General features: G+C 35.1%; 1 protein-coding gene across 4 annotated transcripts in view; it reads left to right on the forward strand.

Annotated features, from left to right (window-relative positions):
- Window positions 1-23828, forward strand: part of Nox4 (NADPH oxidase 4) — a 166801-nt gene that overhangs the window by 121684 nt on the left and 21289 nt on the right. For all 4 annotated transcript variants that reach the window (XM_087595397.1, XM_087595403.1, XM_087595410.1 and 1 more), the window contains 3 exons: window positions 7727-7808; window positions 21279-21398; window positions 23468-23576. In XM_087595397.1, the coding sequence (XP_087451523.1) occupies window positions 7727-7808; window positions 21279-21398; window positions 23468-23576 (311 nt within the window). The remainder of the gene's footprint in view (window positions 1-7726; window positions 7809-21278; window positions 21399-23467; window positions 23577-23828) is intronic.

Raw genomic sequence — 23828 nt, forward strand, 5'->3', positions numbered from 1 at the left:
GCCAGTTATAGACAGTGAATCATTGATGTGTTTAGAGGTCAAAAAGTCTGTTTATACTTTTCAAAAGTGGATTTCAGTTTTTAAAAATGGTATGTTTAATAAGTAGGAAGCAGAATAATGGGTGTCAAGGGAATAGAATTTTATCACTGCTTCCCTTAAAAGTACAAGAGCCCATTGAAATGTTTTTTTTTTCTTTTTCTAACACATTGTCTCCCTTCTGACATGCAATGCTTGAATATAGCAGGTGTAGACCCATGTACATGTTATGTCTGTTGTTCTCTAATATATAATCCTTAAACAATGGAAAAAGAAGGGAGGAAAGATAAGCTAGCAGCATGTCTCTCTCTAAGGAAAACAGTGGAAACAAACAAACCAAAAACCCTAGACCAAGATGTTTGGTTTGCTTTGCTCTGTTTGATTGCTCTCTATCTCTTGCAGGCCAGCTGGTATGTGCTTAGCCATGTCCTGTCTGAATTTTTAGTTTCTTCACCTACAACATCCAGATTTGAGGAAATTGTTTCTAACCATTTTCTTGGTTATGTCAAACTATAAATCTTCTCAGAGAAGTAAAATATGGACAAATAATTCAAATCTGTATAAATTAACAAAGAAGGTAGACACAGTTTTGTACAGGTGAGAGTCCCTGAAAGGAATGTATTATAGGAGAGATGATCAGGACAGGGGGATTGTTACACCTCTGCCCATGTGCAGCTGGTATAACTCATTTATTTGTTCTTGTTGTAAACACAATGTGTTTATGTTGTCTTCTGAAAAATATGAGTAGAAAATTGTTTTGTGTACCTGTACATAAGACAGAATAAAGGTTTTTTTGTATTGCTTTCATATTGCTTTTAATATTTGTGGGAAGGAAGTCCTAGGGAACCCAAATAAACAGCTGTCACTTTTCTTTTTAAATTGTTATCTATTTTAAGTTATTTTACAGAAGTTTTGGCTATATAAGAAGATATTCTTGCTCTGTGTCTGGTTTTGTTGATGAAACCAAAGTAGTCTAATTTGAATAGCTTGAATACTGTTCTAAAAGCAATACCTTAGAAATAAAGTATTGTCACTCAACACTAGTTACTATGGTAATGAAAAATGTTATTTGATTTAAGCAAACTTTTCAGAAAAGGGAATGTATGTTTTATCTCTTTTCTGTTGACATGACTGTCTCTGTGTCTGCCCTTTAATTCCATTGTTGGAAGTAATTTGTTTTGCTATGATTAATGTTTATATTTCTTTTCCTAAGAAAACAAATCTTAAAGATATGAAAACCACAAATTTTTGAGTCACTACAAATAATGCTCCTCTTTCCCTTTTAAAGTAATTTTATAATTTCATTTAAAACATCCTTAAGGAGCATCTATAAAGATTTGCAATTTTTTCTGGTTTAAGCATTTTTTTCATTAAGAAGAATTGCCTTAATGAGAATGTATTTTATTCACAGCACATGGCAAATAATAACTACTCAATGCATGTTTTGTTAAGCCAGGAAAAAAACTTATAAAATGAAGTAAAACTGTTAACTTCCCTACATGTTGATCTTATGCCCAATTCTAAATTGCCTTCATTAGAAATTGTTGGTCTTTATTGATGTGGGAGAAAAAGAAAAATGTTATCAAATATATTTAGATTCTCTCTCTCTCTTTCTCTCCCCCCTCTCTCTCTCTCTCTCTCTCTCTCTCTCTCACACACACACACACACACACGCACACACACACACGCACTTGCAAGTACTGGCTTGTTTTTTTTAAATTACCAGCATGTTCATCAATGTTTGAAATTTTGTCTCACAAACAAAAATTATACAGTTATCTTTGTATAACTTGATAACTGGTGTCTTTCTATAATATCTGTGAATCTTATAATTTACCTTTAACTCGATTAGACATGTTGTAGCATGGGAATCTAGCTCTCCTTTTGGTATTCTTAGTCTGACCAATAGGAGAATTAAGAAAGGACTTAAATGGATGTTCAAGGACGCTAGGGTATATAGAATGATTGGGATCATGTTATAAAAGTATACAAAACTTCATTGTGCCACCCATTATGCCATATCAAATGTCGTATCTGTCCCAAGAAATCTGTGTCTGAGTGAACTTTAAGAGTGAGTACCAGATTGTGCAATCAAGAAGTGTTTAAGACATCTGGACCATGGTAAATGGTTCATTTTAGACCTTGATCTTGCTTACTGGCAATGTGTTTCCACTTAATACTCCCAATACAAATTTCACGGAGACTCTTGCAGAACAAAGTGGTGGCCAGACAGTCTTTTGCAAGCTGTATTTCAAAAAAGCTGATGCTGAGGTTTTGTTCATTGAATGTAACATGCTTATTAGGGATCACTACTTTAAGTGGAGGAACGAAGAGTTGTTGGGTCGAGGAAGAAGTTGAACAGCTGTTATACTGTCTCAATCTAATGCAGATATATGGGCAATAAGATTTAGAGTAAATATTGATAATTTGAGCTACTGGAGTAGTGCTAAAAGATCCATTCCTTGTCCACTTGTTGTTATGAGCCGTTCTGGGGGGAAATCATAACGGTTACACATAAAGCCAATTTAGAAGGAAATTAAAGCTCTCAATATCTGTTTAACTGCACTCTTCAGAGCTGAGCAACAAAATCTTTGAAGAGGAATATGAGGATAATGTCTCTACCAACAGCATCATAACTAGTTTATTTTCTTTACTTTCTCATCATTTAATCAAAAGATAGAAACCTGAGATGAATACTATATTAATCAGGATGTCAGGAGACAGGCATAAATCACGCTGTCCAAAGCGAAGACTCAGTGATTCATACTCTTCTACTTACTTTGGAAATTAAGACTAAAAATTTAAAGTAGGTTAAGAACCCATGATTTCTTAATGAGCTTAGGATGCTTTCTTTATTCCTTTTTATAAGGAAGGTTTTATCTTTATTTAGATTTATTTAATAAAATAATTGTATATAGTCAAAGTGTACAACATGACATTTTGTATATACTGTGAAATGACTACCCAGACCAATCTAATGCATATATTTCCATATAGCAATGTTATTTTGTCTCTGTATTCATGATACTACTGAAGATATACTTTCCTGCTAGATATCATTTCTGTTATAATCTTTGGCTTTTAAGTATGCACAGAGAAATGTTTGTTTGTGTTATAATATAATTTTAGTTTTCATTATAAAATCATTATAAAATACTAGATATCATAGTATAAAAAACAGAAAGAGAATATTGTGTTTCTTGATATACATATATACATATATATATACATATTTCTATATATACATAGATAGATAATAAATTAATAGATAGATGATAGATAAGTAGATAGATGTGTAGATAGATAGATGATAGGTGATACACTAATAAATGATTAATATATTATGGATGGACAAATAGACATTAGATGATATATATATTTATAGATGTAGATGATTGATCAGTGATAGATGAGAGATTGATAAATGATTAATAGTTGATAGATAAATAGATGCTAGATAGATGATAGATGAAAGAGAGATGATAAATAGATACATAGATAGAAGATAGGTGATACATTTATACATACATATATACATATACATGTACATATATACATAATAGGTAGATACACAGAAAGTGATGGTGATGATGATGATTATGATGACAGACTGATTGAAAGATCTGAAAATGGAATTATTTTGAACTAACCTACACCACTGGTCTAGGTAATCCAATAACTGCTGTCTGAAGACTACAGGAGTGAATCAAGAAGTTACCCAATCCAGGAAGCTCAGCTGTCTTAATTTAGGGCTAACACTCCCTGGAAAGTTGTATTGCTGATGGTATACCAAAAGGGCAAAGAAATTGGAGCCTTGTGTCAGCAGCAAAACTTGAACCAACTCAGGAAGAAATGGCTCACAAGCTGTTTAAACACCGCTTTCCTGTGACTTCTTTTACAGCAGGCTGCCAGCTTCTTGGAAAGTACCACTAGGATTTCACTCTCCAGCCATTCATCCCCCGCCACACCCTCTAATTTTCTCACATAGTCCTCTCTCCAGATGACCCCTGAAGCACAGAGCAATAGTTCAGCAATCCTAAATATATCTCAGTGCAGCCCAGCTGATCACAAAGACCGAAGGTCATATCTCTATATTCACATAGCACTTTGTGTTTTATAAAATGAATATAAGATCTCGTAAGAATCATGGTACAATCATTTTTACTATTTCATTTTATATGGTCCAGAGCTAGTTTCTGTTTCCTTGGCAACACATCTTCTAAAACTACTTGTTATATCCTCTGTTTATTTTTCCCTTTTTTAAAATTGTGTTTTGTTGTTCATTTTTAAGATGGAAACTCACTGTGTAACCATGGATGTCTCTTACTGGCAATTTTCTTGCCTCAAGCTCTAAAGTGTTACAATAGAAATACGCCCCATCATGCCTGCTTATTCCAGTTATCGTTATAACTGGTAAGGTCACGTGTGTCATGGGAAACTTCAATGTCCTTTAAGGATTTGACTTGGGCACTTTTTGAAAAGAACAACTAGAAAATTAGGTACAATATATATATTTAAAGAAAGAGGAACCATTTTATGTATTAATAAAAATGAAAGAAATGCCTCATTTTGTGGCAAGACTATCACCCTGAGAGATATTTTACATCACTGTTTTCCTTGCTTATGAGCATGAAGTATTCAAAGTACAACATTCATTTATGTATTGGAGATAATGTTGAGGCAGACAGGAAGTAAAATAGGCCTCCTATTGAAACACAATAATTTGAAATTCTGTAAATCTGTCTGACAGGGCCCCTCCAACAAGCAAGTTTCTCCCCAGGATGTTACTGAGGAGACTAATTAAGTTCTGTGATCAAGAGGCACTTAAGGTTATAAAGGAATAGCATTCATTAGTGTCAATTTTTTTCATAAATTACTTCATCTTCCTCTTTGTAGTAATAGGCAGATTTCATTCTCACAACACGAAGAGGTTCCCATGTTTTCTTTGTCATGACGTATATCCATGTTGTGGTTAGTATACTTCACATTCCCGATATTTGGAAGATTGATCATTTTCCCCCAAAGGTGACATGAAACTGGGTCATAGCAAATGTATCAAAAAGAAAATCATGCTAAATTGTGAAAAATTATTTTTCCCATTTTGTTCTTGAATAACTAGCTATTTTTTATAATAAATTATTGTCTATGTTGCACACATTAATGTAATTATATATAGGATGTCCTCTAGGCCTGTGTTGTTGATTGAGTTTGAGAAAAATAAAAAGAAGGTGGAAGTCTATAATAGCTTGTGTCAATTAAGGAATCCCCTACTGGTGCGAAATCACATCCAGACATCTCTACCTCATTAGTCAGCTCATCACAGCATTACTGCAGCAAATCCCTTGGTTCTTGTCAGTGGCTTTAACATCTTCCTTGAAGATGCCCTGTGAAAGGCCTGAGCACTAATGATGGAAAAATGCTGTTTTCTACAGAAATTATGTGACATCTGAGAAACATTTGGTTTGGCCTTCGCTGCACTAGGAGTAGCCTTTTAAACTTCTTTCTCAGCAAATGAAATACCAAATTGTGTTTTCTTCAGAACCATATGAAGAATGGGATGGCATCTGAATAATTGAATCTGAGAGGCTGAATCCTACACACAACTGGTCTTTATTTTCATAAAGAACAAACAAATATAAACTCAATAATCTGTAATAGAAAAAGCCTAACTGATCACATTTAGGGACTTATTCATATAATAATAAACACATTTGAAGAAGACAAAATTGCAAAGTACTGCATATTTCTTGTATCTGTGAACTTTTCTTAACAGGCATGCATGACAGCTTAAGAAGTTTTGAAAATGTTCACTCACTGTCCTTCACATTTGCTATGTTTATATGTATATATACTATTATTTTACTATATTATACTCAGACTTTTCACCCTGGGTTTGTAATGAAGAAGTTTTGGGGCACATATAAAAAGAAGCAAACTTATCACTGCGAAATAATGTATGAAAACAGAATAATCTATATTAGGAATTCACCTGTTTGCCTTGCTTTAAGCAAGATTGGAAATCATTCTCAAAATTTCAATTTATACTTTTAGCTCCCAAGGATGTCTGCTATATATTTTGTACAAAACATTCTTTTACATAAAGTTCTTAATTTCTTTTGAGCATAAGTTTTATTTATAGGGTCTACTTTAGAACAGGACTAAGTGGCTAAAATTATTGTAAACTTAAAGGTAAGATCATGTATCATCAAAAATAGAGACCATTGGAAAGGGCGGAAAAGGGCATGTGTAGGAGGCTTTGGAGGTGAAAGCCTTGAGGTAAAAGCCTCCTATGTAGGGGGAAGAGAACTCTAGATAGTGTAATTATAATCATAAAAAATAATTTTGAAAGAAAACATTCAAATTTCAAAAATAGTTGATATTCATTTCATTGGAACAAATGCTGACTTCATAGATTAAAAATAACAGTGCAACAGATGTTGATATTATTTAATTTTTCAAAAATGTGAATTCACATTAAGGAGGAAATACAAATGGAGAAAATATGTGCCACAGCTTTGAAATTCCACACTTTAGAATAGAATAAGAAAACCTCACAACATTCTTGGATGCTACTGCATTTTCTCTAGCTATGGTCTAAAGACTGAGTGACCAAAACAAAATTAGTGTGGAAGTCAGTGAAATGATTCTGATTCCGTCTGTGAAAGTAGATTGTATGCCTTGTATTCAGTAATACTTCATGGCCATTTCACTTGGGTACATGACCTACTCTCTTCACATGATACCTCAACTCATTTATTTAGTCACCATGATAATACAATTAGAACATTTAAAACATTAACATGTGTTCATTCATCATAATATAGTTAATGTATATGAAATATTAACAATTTCTCATGTGGTGTTTTTGCTTCTCTTTTATTAAATTGTTCTACCTCTTCTTTGAAAGTAACAAGAAATGTAATTGACAGCATCGTTTCTATTTTCATAGCCGTGTTTGGATATATATGTACTTTGCTCAACCAATGCAGTCCTTCATTGCTTTTTATCACAAGGAAATGATATTTGGAGAATTTCCACCCTCAAGTGTATATTGACGGGTCTGTTCCTAGTTATATTTGAAAGCATTTGGTTTCACTTTAATTTGTAGGTGTTCTATTATATAGATAAAGCACAGGTTGTCAATGCTCATGTTTATGAAAAATTTAAATATTTCTGTTTGTTTGTTTTTAAAATGTTGCTATTGGTACCTTGGTACTTGTTATCTAAGTCACATGTGAATGTTGTTGCAGGGCATAGAATGGAAAAAATTGGCAACAGTCACTGCAAAGTTCAAATATCAAGGAGCGCTGTCAATCACTTTCCCATCTCTGATCTGCATTATCAGTGGCATACAACAATATGTTTGGTCTTTACATTGACCTTGCATCACTAATTTGGCAAATGCCTTCCATGATACACAAGAGCTATGAATTATATATTTTTGCAACTCATGTTGTCCAAATTAATGACACTGTTCAACTCTTAGTATTTAATGTCATATAATTGTTTTTAGATCTCAGTGATTATTACAAGCCCATAAAAAGGATATACATTTTAAAATATTTTATTTTATTATTATATTATTTTTTCATAAAATGTATGCAGACTCTAGGGAAAACAACAAATCCTATTTTGACATTACTCACGTAATTTATTTTTTTCACAGTTTATATTTTATTTCTTTTGACAGAAAGATTCCGAGATTTACTACTGCCTCCATCAAGCCAAGATTCTGAGATTCTGCCCTTCATTCAATCTAGAAACTACCCCAAGTAAGTAAGAGGAGTTTGGGGCGATCGAGAAGGGAAGGATCAAATGCTGGCAAAATGCCGGGAAGGTGAAATGTCATTGTTGTTTGGAATTTTTTTTACAAATCCTGAGTAACCTAGCATAACTAACTAGGATCTCATGTATAGTGTGTGATCATTGCCACTTTACCAAGGGGCCTGAAAACAGATCTCTGCTTCTAAGCACAATAGCCGTGAGTGGGCAGCTGGTTCTCTGTGCAGGAAACGAACCTCTTATATCATCAATGTGTAGCTCCTTATCTCATCCTCTATTTTCTATTTAAATTTAAGATGAAGTATTTACATAGAGATTATCCTCTTAGCTTTCTAATATATTTTTTTGCCGATTCATTGGTATAAACCATTTTTTAGTTAAAAGTATGACATGACAGAAAAGCAAATTATCTGTCGCATATTGCAAAGGATAATACTTACAGAGCATACCATAGTCAAGCATAAACTCACTATATTCTAACCAATCTATGCTATGGGATTTGGGCTGGTCTCTAAGTAGGTTTCATGATTTCCTTTAATCTTTAGCATTCTCTGAACAAGAGAAATCTAACAAATATTAGAGAATATAATAATGTGACATTCAGGTAAAAGTACTCATGAAATAGGGAAAACTGACTCATTAATGCAGATATATTTATATGTGTGTGTGTGTGTGTGAGAGAGAGACAGAGAGAGAGAGAGAGACAGACAGACAGACAGACAGACAGACAGACAGACAGACAGACAGACAGAAACACACAGAAATATTAAGGGAAAGTCATTCAAAAATCATTTTCTTATACATCTGGGGATCATTGTTCTAAAATATAACAAAGTTACTTAATCACATTCTTAAATTCATGAACTCTCATATGACCCATTGCCCAAAACGGGGACATCCATTCTATTTTCAGATTCAAGTGTAGACATTGCTCTCTGAATATTCTCAGACTGTAAATAAATGAGAACAAAATGGGTGACTTAAAGGAAAGTACGCTTAGTGCAAGCAGGTATGGATTTAGAGGTTGGCGGACTGAAGCAGGAGTACCAAGCTTGATCGCTCACTCTCTGCTCATGTCACCATAGTTATGTCTGAAAAGATGGTTAATGATATGTCTGGAAAATGTTTATTTATAATGCTATCTTTATAAAAAGATCTCAGATATGCAAAAATGTTTGAGGGCATTTGACATGACTTAAACTAGATGGTAAATTGGACAATCAAGTCCCCAAATATGAGCCTGTAGTTATGGAAGGTTTAGTATGTGTACAAATACTTGAGAAAGTACAGGAAGAACTTCTGACTACTTTATTTTCACAAGGATTAAGTTCTATGAGCAGTAGCATCTAGCATCCACTGCTTATAAAGAGGAATATTATTTATGACAGAAGTCAGAATTGTTATTTGGCTTCACTATCAAAGAACAACCTTAATTGTTTGGACAGCAAAATCTGTGTCTCAATGCACTCTCCGTTCCAACTGACTGCCTAAAAGTGCCTTCAAAGGATAATACTGAGTAATAACTCTCCAGTCCCCAGATAACCTTCCCAGGTTTCATCTCTTTGCTGAATAATCTTCCTTTCTCTCCTCTGTATTCAGAGTTCTATTTCTAGAAATTATCATTCACTCTTGAGTAATTTTTTGTTCAATTATGTGAAGTGCATTTTGAGCCAAATTTTTATTATCATAAATAGTAATAAAGTAACAGTAACATACAGAACATCTTTATATGTCAGAGATTTTAGTATGTGTGAGGTTTTTGTTTATTTGTTTGCTCTTTTGTTTTGGGTTTTTTGTTTTGTTTTGTTTTGACTTTAAGTTTTTGATTTTCATGGTGTTTCAGGACCGGTTTCTCTGTGTTTCCCTAGCTTTCCTGGAACTCACTCTGTAGACTTAAACTCAAAGATTCATGAGACTTGAGCCATCCCACCTTTAATACTATTTGTTAAATGCTTTAAATACCTCGTGATTTAAGTGAACACTTCCATTTAACTTTTCTCATTTCCATAATATTAGTACTATTTATTTGTATTTTATACTATTTGTGGCTATTGTCAAGAGTGTTGTTTCCCTATTTTCTTTCTCTGCCCTTTGATAGTAGGTGTAAAGGAAGACTACTGATGCCTTGAGTTAATTATTTTTCCAGCCACTTTGCCAAAGTTGTTCATCAACTGTAGGAGTTCTCTGGTAAAATTTTGAGTCACTAATGCATATTATCATATCATCTGCAAATAACGATACCCTGACACCTTCCTTTCCGTTTGTGCTCCTTGATCTCCTTTTGTTGTCTTATTGCTCTAGCTAGAACTTCAAGTACTATACTGAGTAGATAGGAAGAAATTTGGCACCCTTATTTTGTCCCTGATTTTAGTAGGAGTACTTCAAGTTACTCTCCATTTAATATGATTTTTGTCTATTGCCTTGCTCTGTATTATTTAATCATGTTTAGGTATGTGCCCTGTATCCTCAGTTTTCTAATACCTTTAATGTGAAGGGGTGTTGTATTCTTTCAAAGGCTTTTTCAGCATATCATGAAATGATATGTAAATTTCTAAAATTACATTGATGGCTTTTCATATATTGAATGAAATCTGCATTCCTCAGTTGAAGCCTACTTGATCATGGTGAATGATGGTTTTGATGTGTTCTTGGATTCTGTTTGTGAGAATTTTACTGAGTATTATTCCATTGATATTTGTAAGTGAAATAGATTCGAAGTTCTCTTTCTTTGTAGATTCTCTGTGTGGTTTAGGTATCAGGGTACATGTGACCTCATAGAATGAATTAGGTAGTGTTCCTTCTGTTTCTATTTTGTGGAATAGTTTGAGGAACATTGGTATTTTTTCTTCTTTGGAAGTCTAACTATAATTCTGCACTAAAATCATCTGCCCCTGGACTGTTTTCTGGTTGGGAGACTGTTAATGACTGCCTCTAATTTTTTAGGGGTCATGGGATTATTTAAATAGTTAACCTGATCTTGATTTAATTTTGGTAAGTGGTATTTGTATAAAAAATTATTCATTTCAGTTAGATTGTTTACTTTTATGTAGTATAGATTTTGGAAGTAAAACCTAATGATTTTTTTATAATTACCGCAGTTTCTATTTTTATGTTCCTCTTTTCATGATTTTGTTAACTTGGAATTGTCTCTGTGCCCTTCAGTTTAGCTAAGGTTTTATTTATCTTGTTGATTTTTCCCAGCTCTTGATTTTGTTGATTCGTTGTATCTTTCTCTTTGTTTCTAACAGATTGAATTAAGCCTTGAGTTTGACTGTTTCCTGCCGTCAACTCCTCTTAGTTGTGTTTGCTTCTTTTTGTTCTAGCGCTTTCAGGTGTGATGTTAAGTTGCTACTGTAGAATCTCTCAATTTCTTTATAAAGGCACTGTTTTGAATTTTCCTCTTAGTACTGCTTTCATGGTGTCCCAAAAGTTTGGGGGTATGTTGTGCTTTCCTTTTCATTGATTTGTAGAAAGTCTTTTATTTATTTCTTCCCTGACCAACTGATCATCAAGTAGAGAGTTGTTCATTTTCCATGAATATGTGGGATTTCTGTTGTTTCTTTTGTTGCTGAAGTCCATCCTTAATCTGTGGTGATCTGATAGAGTATAGAGAGTTATTTCAATCTCCTTGTATCTGTTGAAAGATTATTTTGTGTCTAATTATATGATCAGTTTTGGAGAAGGTTCTGTGAAGTGCTAAGAAGAAGGTCTCTTCTGTTTTAGAGTGAAATGTTCTATATATGTTAAATCCATTTGGTTCATCAACTCTGCTTGTTTCATTGTTGTTTTGATGACCTGTCTATGGGGAAGAATGGAGTGTTGAAGTCTCCCACTGTTATTGTGTAAGTACAATGGGTGATACACATTAAGTTGTTTTCTTTGAAGAATGTGGGTGCCCTTGCACCCAGGTCTTGGTAGATTATAAAGTCACTTTCCCCATATCATTTGATAAGTTTGGTTGAGAATCTATTATATTAAATATTACAATGGCTACCCCAACTTGTTTCTTGGGTCAATTTGATTGGAAAACCTTTTTCCAGCCCTTGACCCCGAGGTAGTGCCTATGTTTGTTGTTGAGGTGTGTTTCTTGTATGTATGGGAATGACAGATTCAGTCTTCTTAGCCTGTGTTTTTTTATTAATGAGTTAAGTCCATTGATGTTGAGAGATATTAGTAACCAATGATTGTAAGTTCCTGTTATTTTGTTGTTGGATGTGTTACCATGTATGTGTGAATCTCCTCTTTTGGTTATACTATGGTATGATTAATATCCTATGTTTTCTTGGTTGTAGTGTCCCTTGTTGTTTTGGAGTTTTCCTTCTAGAATCCTATGAAGGGCTGGACTATTGGAAAGATATTTAAATGTCACTTGGGCATAGGATATCTTTGTTTCTCCAACTTTGGTGATTGAGATTTTTATGAGGCATAGTAGTCTGAGCAAGAACCTCTGTTCTCTTGGGGTCTGCCAGACATCTGTCAAGGATCTTCTGGCTTTCAGAGTCTCTGATGAGAAGTCAGTATAATTCTGATAGGTAGGCCTTTCTATGCTACTTGGCCTTTTTTCCCTTGCAGCTTTTTTTTTCTTTTATTGGATATTTTTAAATTTACATTTCAAATGTTATTCCCTTTCCATGTTTCCTGGCATAAGCCCCCTATCCCATCCCTCTTTCCTTCTTCTATAAGGGTATTCCCCTCCATATCCACCCCCTTCCAACTCCTCAGACATTCCCCTACAATGGGGATTCCAGCCAAGGCAGGACCAAGAGTTTCTTCCATTGGTGCCCAACAAGTCCATCCTACCATATGCAGCTGGAGCCATGGGTCAGTCCATGTACAGTCATTGGGTGGAAGCTCTGGTTGGTTGACTTTGTTATTCTTATGGGGTTGCAAGTCCCTTCAGCTCATTCAGTCCTTTCTCTAATTACTCCAACTGGGATCCCATTCTCAGTTCAATAGTTTCCTGCTAGCATTCGCCTCTGTATTTGACATGCTCTGACTGTGCCTCTCAGGAGACATCTATACCCAGTTCCTGTCAGCATGCACATCTTAGCTTCATCAATCCATCAATCTTATCTTGTTTTGTGACTATATATCTATGCTGTATACCCATGGGAGGCGGGGGTTCAGGATGGCCTTTCCTTCAGTCTGTGCTCCAAACTGCCTCTATATACCCTCCTCTAAATATTTTTGTTCCCCTTTTTAAGAAGGAATGAAACTTCCACATTTTGGTCATCCTTGAACTTCATGTGGTCTGTGGATTGTATCTTGGGTAATTTGAGCTTTGGGGCTAATATCCACTTATCAGTGAGTGCATACCATGTGTATTTTTCTGTGATTAGGTGATATTTTCTAGTTCCATCCATTTGCCCATGAATTTCATGAAGTCATCATTTTTAATAGCTAAGTAATATTCCATTGTGTAAATGGACAACATTTTCTGTATCTATTCCTCTGTTGAGGGATATCTGATTTTTTTGCAGCTTCTGTCTATTATCATTAAAGCTGCTGTGAACATAGTGGAGCATGAGTCCTTGTTATATTTTGGAGCATCTTTTGGGTATATACCCAGAAGTGTTATACCTGGGTCCTCAGTACTAGGTCCACTTTTTCTGAGGAACTTCTGGTCTAATTTCCAGAATTGTTGTACCAGCTTGCAATCCCACCAACAATGGAAGAGTGTTCTTTCTCCACATCCACACCAGCATCTGTTGTCATCTGAGTTTTTGATCTTAGCCATTCTGACTGGTGTGAGATAGAATCTCAGGGTTGTTTTGATTTGCATTGCCCTGAGGATATTGAACATTTTCTTAGGTAATTCTCAGCCATTTGATATTCCTGAGCTGAGAATTCTTTGTTTAACTCTGTACCCCAATTTTTAATAGGGTTATTTGTTCTTTGGAGTCTAACTCCTTGAGTTCTTTGTATATTTTGGATACTAGCCCTCTATCAGATGTAGGATTAGTGGACACCTTTTCCCAATGTGTTGGTTGCCATTTTGTCCTAATGACAGTGTCCTTTGCTTTACAGAACATTTGCAGTTTTATGAGGTCCCATTTCTCAGTTCTTAATCTTAGAACATAAGCCACTGGTGTTCTTTTCATGAAAATTTCCCCAGTGCCCATGTGTTTGAGGCTCTTCCCCACTTTTTCCTCTGTTAGTTTGAGTGTACCTGGTTTTGTGTGGAGGTCCTTGATCCACTTGGCCTTGGGATTTATACAGGGCAATAAGAATGGATTGAATTTTCCTCTATGTCTTTAAAAGATTTGTTTCTTCTTTAAGAGCTTCTATCCATTGGATATTGTTTTGTTTTCTGTATTTCTTAATTTTTTTTTTTTTTTTTTTTTTTTTTTGGAGCTGAGGACCGAAACCAGGGCCTTGTGCTTGCTAGGCAAATGCTCAACCACTGAGCTAAATCCCCAACCCCTGTTTTCTGTATTTTTTAAAAAGAATTATTTATATCCTCTTCAAAGGCCTCTATCTTCTTCATGAGATGATTATGGTCACAGTTTTGTTTCTCTTGTGTATTAGGATATTCAGGGCTTCCTGTAGTAGGGGACCTGGTTTCTGATGGTGCTATATTGCATTGGCTTTTGTTAATTATGTTCTTGAATTTGCTTTTGCCATCTGATTGACTCTGATGTTGTTTATCCTTATTGTCCTGCATTGAAGCCGACCACAATGAGGTGGAGCTGTATGTCCAGGATTTAGAGATTTAGAGCAGGCCTTCTGGGAGGAAGACTTGGTGGGATCCCAGCATGGGTTGGATGTAGGGAAGGGTATTTCACCTTTGAACCAGGTCAGAGCAGGCTTCCTAGGAGGCAGGTTGGGCTGTGGGAAGGGGGTGGGGGAAAGAGCTGATCTGTTGCTATGAGAGAAGGTTTGGACTGGAAGCACCCTACATAGTTTTAATCCAAATGCTGTATAGGCCTCCAGGACTTCCCATGATCACTGTATATTAACTAACTACCCGCAGTAATGCAGCTCTAGTGGGGTTATCAGAGTCGCCAGGGATACTGTTAAGAGTTTCATATCTTAGTCTTTATCCAGGCATACCAACTTTGAATAGAGAGTCCAGGGGTTGGGACCCAGTGTGTGTGTTTTAATAAACCTTTCAAGAAATTCTGATGCACATATTAGCTTGCAACCCATTAAAGCAAAACAGGTTTTGAAAACTATGTCAGGCTCTAATGCTCCCCTATCACTTTTTATGGCTTTTACTGATGTAGTTATCTCCTGAATAGTCTAAGCTGCAATATCATCTTCTCCGGGGGAGTAGTTACTCATTATTATTTTTCTCCCAGGTGAAAAAGAAATTGCTGCCTGATAGATGATCTATGACTATATGCCCTTTATTTCCCTAACCAAAATAAGTAGTGATTGACAGGCACAGTTAATGTCTGATTAAGGAAAGAAGTACTGGAGACAAATTTAAAAAGAATTAAGGAATTATCTTTTATTTAAATAGAAAGTGTGGTCTTTGGAAAAATCACTTGATGTTTTGGAGTTTAAGTTCTCATTGCAATAAAATGAAAATTTATTTTCCCTACTTTAAGTTATTCTGTGATTGTAGAGTGGAGGTGTGTATAGAATAATCACTGCAGCTTCTGTACCAGAATAAATTTTGATTAAACAGTTTTTAATACTCTGTTTTTAGTCTCTATTGTAAAACTTAAATATTTACTGATTTTCTTAATTTTTTTAGAAAGAAGGCCTCAAAATTATTGCAACTTCAGTGCCAAGGAATCTTCTGTCCTTGTCTGGCCTCCAAGGACACCTACATATACGTGGCATACACATGGACAAAAACCTCAACATGCACACACACACACACACACACACACACACACACACACACACACATGCAAACACACGTGTGCAATAAAAATTTAAATATTTAAATAATCTTTAAAAGTATGTATTTAAGAAGCATGAAATAGTTATATACATATGGATTCCCTTTCTCCCCAGAGGTTATTGGCTACCAGCTTGAGGGGAGAAAGGAGGCAAAGCTGTAGAGGTAGAGCATGAATGTTTGGATGGATGACTGAGTATGGACAGAATGACCTCTGAAGACCACTTCAGGGAGAGGATTCTGGTTTATTGTTTCAGGGATAGAGTATATAAGGGCCTTCTAGGGGTATAGGTGGAAAGGCCAATTGGTCATAACATCAAGTGAAGGCTTTAATATAGTACCTAATTATCATGCAATCTTCAGTAGGTGTGTGCTGAGTTAAACAGCCTTCCACAGGCTCTGTACAAGGTCACTTTCAGACAAGGTCACCAAAGGCCAGCCGCTTGTGTTTAAGGACACTCTCCAGACAAAGACTGCCAGAGATGGGAAGCTCTGATGACAAAGGGACGAAGGGAATCCTCCATTTTGTGCTGAGCTCAGAAGCCATCAGTTCATGAGGAACTGCTACCTTAATAGCAAGATTCCCCAAAATATACAGATCCTAATTATTTGTCATTAGTAATAATACCATGATGTTTTTAAATATATAATACTTAGTGTATAAATTTATATATGTTCTCTCTCTCTCTCTCTCTCTCTCTCTCTCTCTTTCTCTCTCTTTTTCTCTCTCATGTTTTTGTATACATTACCCAGTATCAGGAAATTTATTATACTAGTGACACAAAGTGGACTGAGAAAAATCACATTACTTAAATGAAAAATTAAACAATAATCATCTGAAGGGATGCACTTGCATGTGGCAACAAAGTCTTAACAGCTAGTGAGGTGGTAGGAAATGGATGATGTTGGTTACAATTGTAATTTCCAATTACAGAGTGACTAGATCACAAGGTATGATACCTAGCAATTATGGCTGTGATATAACCTATATACAAATATTTTTTCTGTTTCAACAACTACCAAGATGGTTTCAATGTAGCTCCTCAGTGTCTGACGTTATATAGTCAAAGCAGTAGAAGGAAACAGAGCAAAGACTATGGAAACCATGGCTTCCTCTAGGCAGTCCTCTGCAGCCTAGATGAGAGCTCTTTGATGTAACTAAACTGAACTGAGCCTCGTGTCTTTCACCATTCAGAGGAGTGTAAATAGTGTGGTTAAATAGGTTGCTTTCTTGTTTTGTCTTAAATGTGTAGATCTCATGCCATTGCCCCAAGTTTTGAGTGTTTGTTTTATAGATGTTTTTTAAAAAGTAAACAAATTTAAAGATCATTTTGTAATGCATTTTTAAAAATGTATTTACCATAGCATACAATTTTTTAATTTTTCTTACGATATTCTATGAACTCATTTTTATGAAATACTGTCATAGTTATTACCTACTTTTAAAATATTAATAAGGGCATTTCCCTACTATTACAGTTAACTTTCTCCTCAGGTTGTTAGTAGAAATACAACTTTGTTTGTTAAACAATCTGATTTAGAGTAGCAACAAGTGCCTGGACAGAAGATTTTTAATAACTATTGACACTATTTTGTCATTCTTATAATTGGATTAATTTACAGTTGATTAATTTCTTCATTAAAAAAACTTCAAAAGACAGGATAATCAAGTCCATCTTATCTAACAACTAAACCAACTGAGAAAATATGAATGCAAATTATCCTAAGGGGAAAAATTATTAAAATATAGAAAATGCTTATGTAGTTTGCAAGGGGTAAGCCTTGCAAAGGCATGACTTCTCAGGTATGCTGTCTTTCATCATAGAAATTTTATCATGTATCTAAAATATCTATTAAAAATATGCCCATATTCCCATTGAAGTTTGAAGAAGTGAACAATTGTATGTACTCTCTATAGTTTTGCCACTACTACTCATAAATGAAAGTCATTAAATTTGCACATTATTAAGTTAATGTGCAAAAAATTATATCTAAGTTATTTTATTTTTTCTTTATACTTTTCATAAAAAACTAGGCCTTGTCAGTTAACCACTCATTAGTTATATTGTTATAATCCTCTCCCTTCACCACAATTGGGTATCCTCTGACTACTGCATAACCCATACCTCCTCTCCCCCTCTCCACAAGGATGTCTCCACCCCAACCCTATCAGACCTCCCCATTCCCAGGGGGCCCAAGTCTCTTGGGGGGTTAGGTGCACTGACTGAGTCCAGACAAGGCAGTCCTCTGCTGTACATGTGTTATGGGCGTCATATCAGCTGGTGTATTCTGCCTGGTTGGTAGTTCAATGTCTGACACATCTCAGAGATCCAGGTTTCTTGAAATTCCTGGTCTTCCTATGGGGTCGCCCTCACCTCAGCTTCTTCCAACTTTTCCCTAATTCAACCACAGGGGTCCATGGCTTCTGTCCATTGGTTAGGTGTGAGCATCTGCATTTGACTCTTTGAGTGGCCTGCTCAGGGGACAGCCATGCTAGGTTCCTGTCTGTAAGCATACCATAGCATCAGTAATAATGTCAGGGCTTGGGGCCTCCTTCTGAGCTGGATCCCAATTTGCGCCTGTCACTGGACCTCCTTTTCCTCAGGATCTTCTCCATTTTTGTTCCTGCAGTACTTTCAAACAGGAACAATTCTGGGTCAGAGTTTTTAACCGTGGAATGTCAATCTAATCCCTCCACTTAATGCCTTATCTTTTTACTGGAGGTAGACACTGCAAGTTCCCTCTCCCCACTCTAAGGTCCCTCCCTTTAAGTTCTGAGAGTCTCTTATCTCCTAGATCTCTGGTACATTCTAAAGGGTCCCCTACCTCCTACTTTCCTAGGTTGCCTGTTTCAATTCTTTCTGCTGTCTCTCGGGGCTTAAAGGCTTCTAAATATAGTCACGGTAACAAAATAAATAGTAGTAGTAATAAAATAATAAATAATAAGCATTTGAGTTATACATGACCAAGTTGCCTTAAATATTTCATAGTAGATTCAGGTTTCAAAATATTACATGAGACCTCATTTATATGTCTGTCTTTATTATTAAATGTATCAATTCATAACAATTTAACAAAGGTGTCAAATGAAAAGCAGCTGATTCTCAGAGATCCCTCAGAACAAATCCATGCTATCCCTATCTTGTTTTGAGCTCTGTCCACTTCTCTGTGCTGTACTTTGTCCCAGTGGCATAATATAGATACACTGATATCATAAGTAAAGTATCTCTGATGTTTGTGTTGCATTCTCCAATTTCTACCAGGTTTTCTCTGTGTCCTCTAATCTTGTCTCTTTTATACTTGAAGTAAATGGAGTTTAGAGAGGTCATGTAGCTCATCTGTGATCTCATTCCTAGTAAATGGCTGGAACTCCAAGTTCCAGTGTTCTTGTTCAAAGTTATTACAAAACACCAGAGAACAGCTATGTGGAGAGGGAGAAGCACATGTTTTGGAGGGAGATAATTAGCAAATGGGTATTTTTCATGATTCCTCTCATGTGTTGATGAAATAAAATAAAATTTATTGGTGAAGATTACAAAGAAGGTTTCTTAAAATATTTCATTCAATTTATTTTTTCTCTAACTTATTGTATGTGGCTTTCAGATGAACATACAAAAATTTATAGGGTAGAACTCAACTCATCGTTGGTCTTGAATCACACAAAGAACATATACATAGATTCTGATTGTTGACTAAATAAAAACCATGAGTTACAAAGACAGAATTAAAATTATATATTTAATTATATAAAGTAAATAGTAGAATGTTTTTCATATTTAAAATACTACATTAGGAATATTAATTTTTTCTTTAAGTAAAAACTTATTTTCCCTTCCTGTAGTGGATACAGTATTTTCCAAAAGCAACCTTTGCAAGTTTTCTCTCTAGATAATATGCATGCATTACCTAGGCTGGCCTAAATTTTGTCAATGTAAGCAGTTAACCTTGAAATAGCAACCCATGGTTCAGTGTGGCAAAACACTAAGGGAATTTGTTTCCTGCATATGTAGCATCTTCTGTGGGTGCAGTGAATCTCTAGGATGACATTATTCAAGCAACAATGCAGAAATTCAGTCTGTTTCCCATTTCTGGGTCAACACATGGTTTTTAGTTACCAATGATGGGAAATGACATTTGCATGTCCAAGACATGGCAAATTGCTTGTATTCGGAACCCAGTAAATAGAACTATTCATATGACCCAATACGATCTCAAATACCTATAAAAGAAAGTCACTTGTGAAAAAGTGAAAAAAGTATAAGCAATGTCTAAATATCATGAAGTTCTGCATTCAAAGAAATGCTTATTAATGGATTTATTCAGTAGACATTTAACAGATGCTTAATCATTAACTCCACAAGTATATGGTCTTACCTTGTCTTCTATTTAAGTGGACACCAAACATAAATGACATGTAGGCACACTATAAAGATAACCTGTTTGAAAACATATAATGGAATAAAAGTTATAAAACAGGTTACATACATAGGGTCTATCTTTCCTACCAATGTGTCTAAAATGACACAAATGGTATATGTATGGGCATTCTACAGTAATCACAGTTATCTCTTTTGATCATAAAATGGACATTTTCAGACTTCATGGATTTAGAAGGAAAGATAAAGTACAAGAGAGCCACAGCATCCAAGTGAGACGGCTTCTTACATCTGCCAAAATTGCCACACAGTCAAAACAGATGAATGGAATCTGGGAAATGTGGTGTTTTGGCTAGACATTTGCTTCCCTCAATAAAATTAATGTTCTGTTACTAATAAAAGAAGGGAAGGTATCAAGTGGACAATTCACAATTTTTGTTTGTGGTTCAAGGTAGTTGTACCACACACACACACACACACACACACACACACACACACACACATTTAGACAAGCACACACACATTTAGACAAGCACACACAGAGCAAGAACAACTTCCTTTTTGATTTCTTTTGTAGTACTTATACTTACTAATTTAATTAGGGAAAGACATTGGATTCTTCTTCTTCTTCTTCTTCTTCTTCTTCTTCTTCTTCTTCTTCTTCTTCTTCTTCTTCTTCTTCTTCTCTCCTCCTCCTCCTTCTCCTCCTCCTCGTTTTCCTCCTCCTCCTCCTCCTTCTCCTCTTCCTCCTTCTCCTCCTCTTCCTCCTCTTCCTCCTTCTCCTCCTCTTCCTCCTCTTCCTCCTTCTCCTCCTCTTCCTCCTCTTCCTCCTTCTCCTCCTTCTTCCCCTTCTCATTCTTCCTGTGATATTCTATTTCATAGTTAATATGAGACTAAATATGTCTGCCAGAGCATTCACTACTGAAGGATACACTATTCTATTTAATCAAAAAGTATTTTCATTTTGTCAGTTATCACAATGAACTATAATCAAATTTTAACATGTTGTTATCTCTATAATTTCCTAAACTTTTAGTTAACTTAGAAATGAGAGAATACTCATGTTTCACTATCAATATCTTAAAACAAATTGCTTATTCCTTTGGACTTATGACTAAGAAAGAATTAGTCATCAGGCCATCACAAAGCATAGAATTTGGATTCAGCACAAATGTTACATGCTATCGAAAAGTAACTTCTCATCTTTTCAACTTTGTCTACCTTCTTTATAGGTTATACATTGATGGCCCATTTGGAAGTCCATTTGAGGAGTCACTGAACTATGAAGTTAGTCTGTGTGTGGCTGGAGGCATTGGGGTCACTCCGTTTGCATCGATACTAAACACTCTACTGTATGTCACTTTGATGAATCTTATTACTCCAAATAGAGAAATATTAAAATATATCTAGTTTACATGTAAAATAATCCTTTACAGAGTTTTCCCACACCCTGTTCCTAAAATTCCACATCCTAAATGGCAAATAAAATAATTCAATAGTTCTTAGTATATGCTCTGTAGCTCCTAGCATCCTCCTTGTAAAACCAAACCCACCTTATTTTCCTTTCAGTAGTTACTTGCTCTGAGCCTTCTTTTCTTGACCTCCTCAGAGTGATGTCACTGTTCATTTATTTGATCAACAAGTATTTTGGAGTGTGCTTGTGCCAATTAATCTTTGAGTTATTGAAAATAAAACAATGAATAAAAAACAAATTATACTGTTAGAAACTTCACATTCAATTGGGGAAAGTGAAAATGAAGTAGTAAGAAATTTATAAGATGGAGTATATCTGAAAAATAAAGAAGATAAAGAGAAGATCTCCGTGGATCAGATATTATTTTAGTAGAGGGAGGTAAAAAGGAACAGATTATAAAGACTTTAAATGGCATCTTCTGAATGACACATAACCATTGCAATCATGCTTCCTCTGTGTCTGCAGGAAAATGAGCACATCAGTTTTCAGGTATAGATGAAAAAGGGGCTCTGGTCATCCTATCCTTCATTGGCAAAGTTTATGCTATTGATAAACTCAGGGATAGGGCGAACCATTGCTCACTGGTGATCTCATTAGGCTCCAATGATTAGTTCAACCCTGTGATCATAAATGGCCCTGGGTATATTAAATGGGTCACAGATCAACCCAAAATTCATAATTATGGGAAAGGAACTAACAGAGAGGTAGCATGGTGGGTTTATAGTGATGGAAGGAGAGAAGACAGGATTTGGGAGAGAGTAATCAGAATGCATTATATTTGAAAGAAATTAGTAAAACAAAAAGTTATAAGTACAAAAAGGTAAATAGATTATAAAAACAAATGTCTGGAATGATTGTAATTATTTGTTCAGGGAATACTTTTATGAGAAGATGATGAACATATCATCACCTCATTCCTTCATTATTAACAAATTTGCAACAGACTGAAGAAAAGAAATGTCAAAGATGAGATTGCCCAACTGGGAAATAGTCTCAGCATTTTCATTCCAGGATTATAAACTTAAGTTCATTCATCACCATAAAACACAAACAAAATGACAGCAAGATGGTGCTCCCAGATTTCTTCCATTCTCTTCCCAACAAGACAAAGTTACATTAAAATGTGTAAGGGGATATCTAAAAGGAAGAAGAAATAAAACTTTCCTTTGGCTTAGTTGGGAGAATCATGAGCTCAAGATAAGGTAGAGTCTTGTCTCAAAAATAAAAAAAAAAGAAATGAATGATATTTTGAATATTTTATTTCATTTTCTAGTATTATACTAAAAATGATTTGAGGACATATTAGAGACTTACAAAAATAAGCAAGTTGCAATCCAGAAATCATTTGTTTCAGACAACATATTGCAAGTTATTTTGATACTTGCTATTATTAAAAAAGGAACATTTTCTTAACCTCAAGTCTACCTCATAGTCATAAGTAGGCATCCAGACTTGGAATTGTTAGTGGCTGGAATGTATTACATAGTGTGTGGTTGTGAAATCTTTTTTCAATGATTATTAAGAAAAGGATAAACAACCAAGTTTCTGGAATGGTTATAACTAAATGTGAGGGCAAGGCTGAATGACTTTTTGATCCCTGCACAATGACACAGTTCACTGAAACAGAGAACTTAGAGAACTTGTTTTTCTGAGATTCATGAGCAACGTTCTTCTGATCCAAGAGTTTAGTGTTTGGTCTGGAAGTTGGAACAGGTGATGTGTATAATCTGACAAATATAACAATCTGTGACATCTTAGCCACTACATTATGTAACATATCTGTTTGATAGTTAAGGTAAATGTTGGCATGGAAGTGGCTAAGTTGGGATCTGTTTGTTTATTTTTTTAATTGGTTGCTTATGAATGAAAAACAAATGTTCATGAATACGTAGATTTTGTATTGTTTATCCAATTCCAGTTACAACTTCATTACATTGATTTTTAAAGGGATGACTGGAAACCATACAAGCTAAGAAGACTGTATTTTATCTGGGTCTGCAGAGACATCCAATCATTCCAGTGGTTTGCAGACTTGCTCTATGTGCTGCATAACAAGGTAATATTGGGATGGTTATTATTTTTAGCTTTATAATTTCTTGAACAACATTTATTTGTATATTTTAAAAGCAAGTGATTGCTCACTATATATAGAACAAAGGGTTCTTAATCTAAAACCAGAGGTAACATCCAATAAAAATGAATGCACATCTTTTCAGATGTGAGTTTGTTAATATATGTCTTCTCTGGCATATTTTAACAGGTGTTTCTGCATTTTAACATAGAATAACATAGATGCACATGACTAGAG

This window comes from Rattus norvegicus, chromosome 1, assembly GCF_021556685.1.
Source record: "Rattus norvegicus strain SHRSP/BbbUtx chromosome 1, alternate assembly SHRSP_T2T, whole genome shotgun sequence".
In the NCBI taxonomy this organism is placed as follows: domain Eukaryota; kingdom Metazoa; phylum Chordata; class Mammalia; order Rodentia; family Muridae; genus Rattus; species Rattus norvegicus.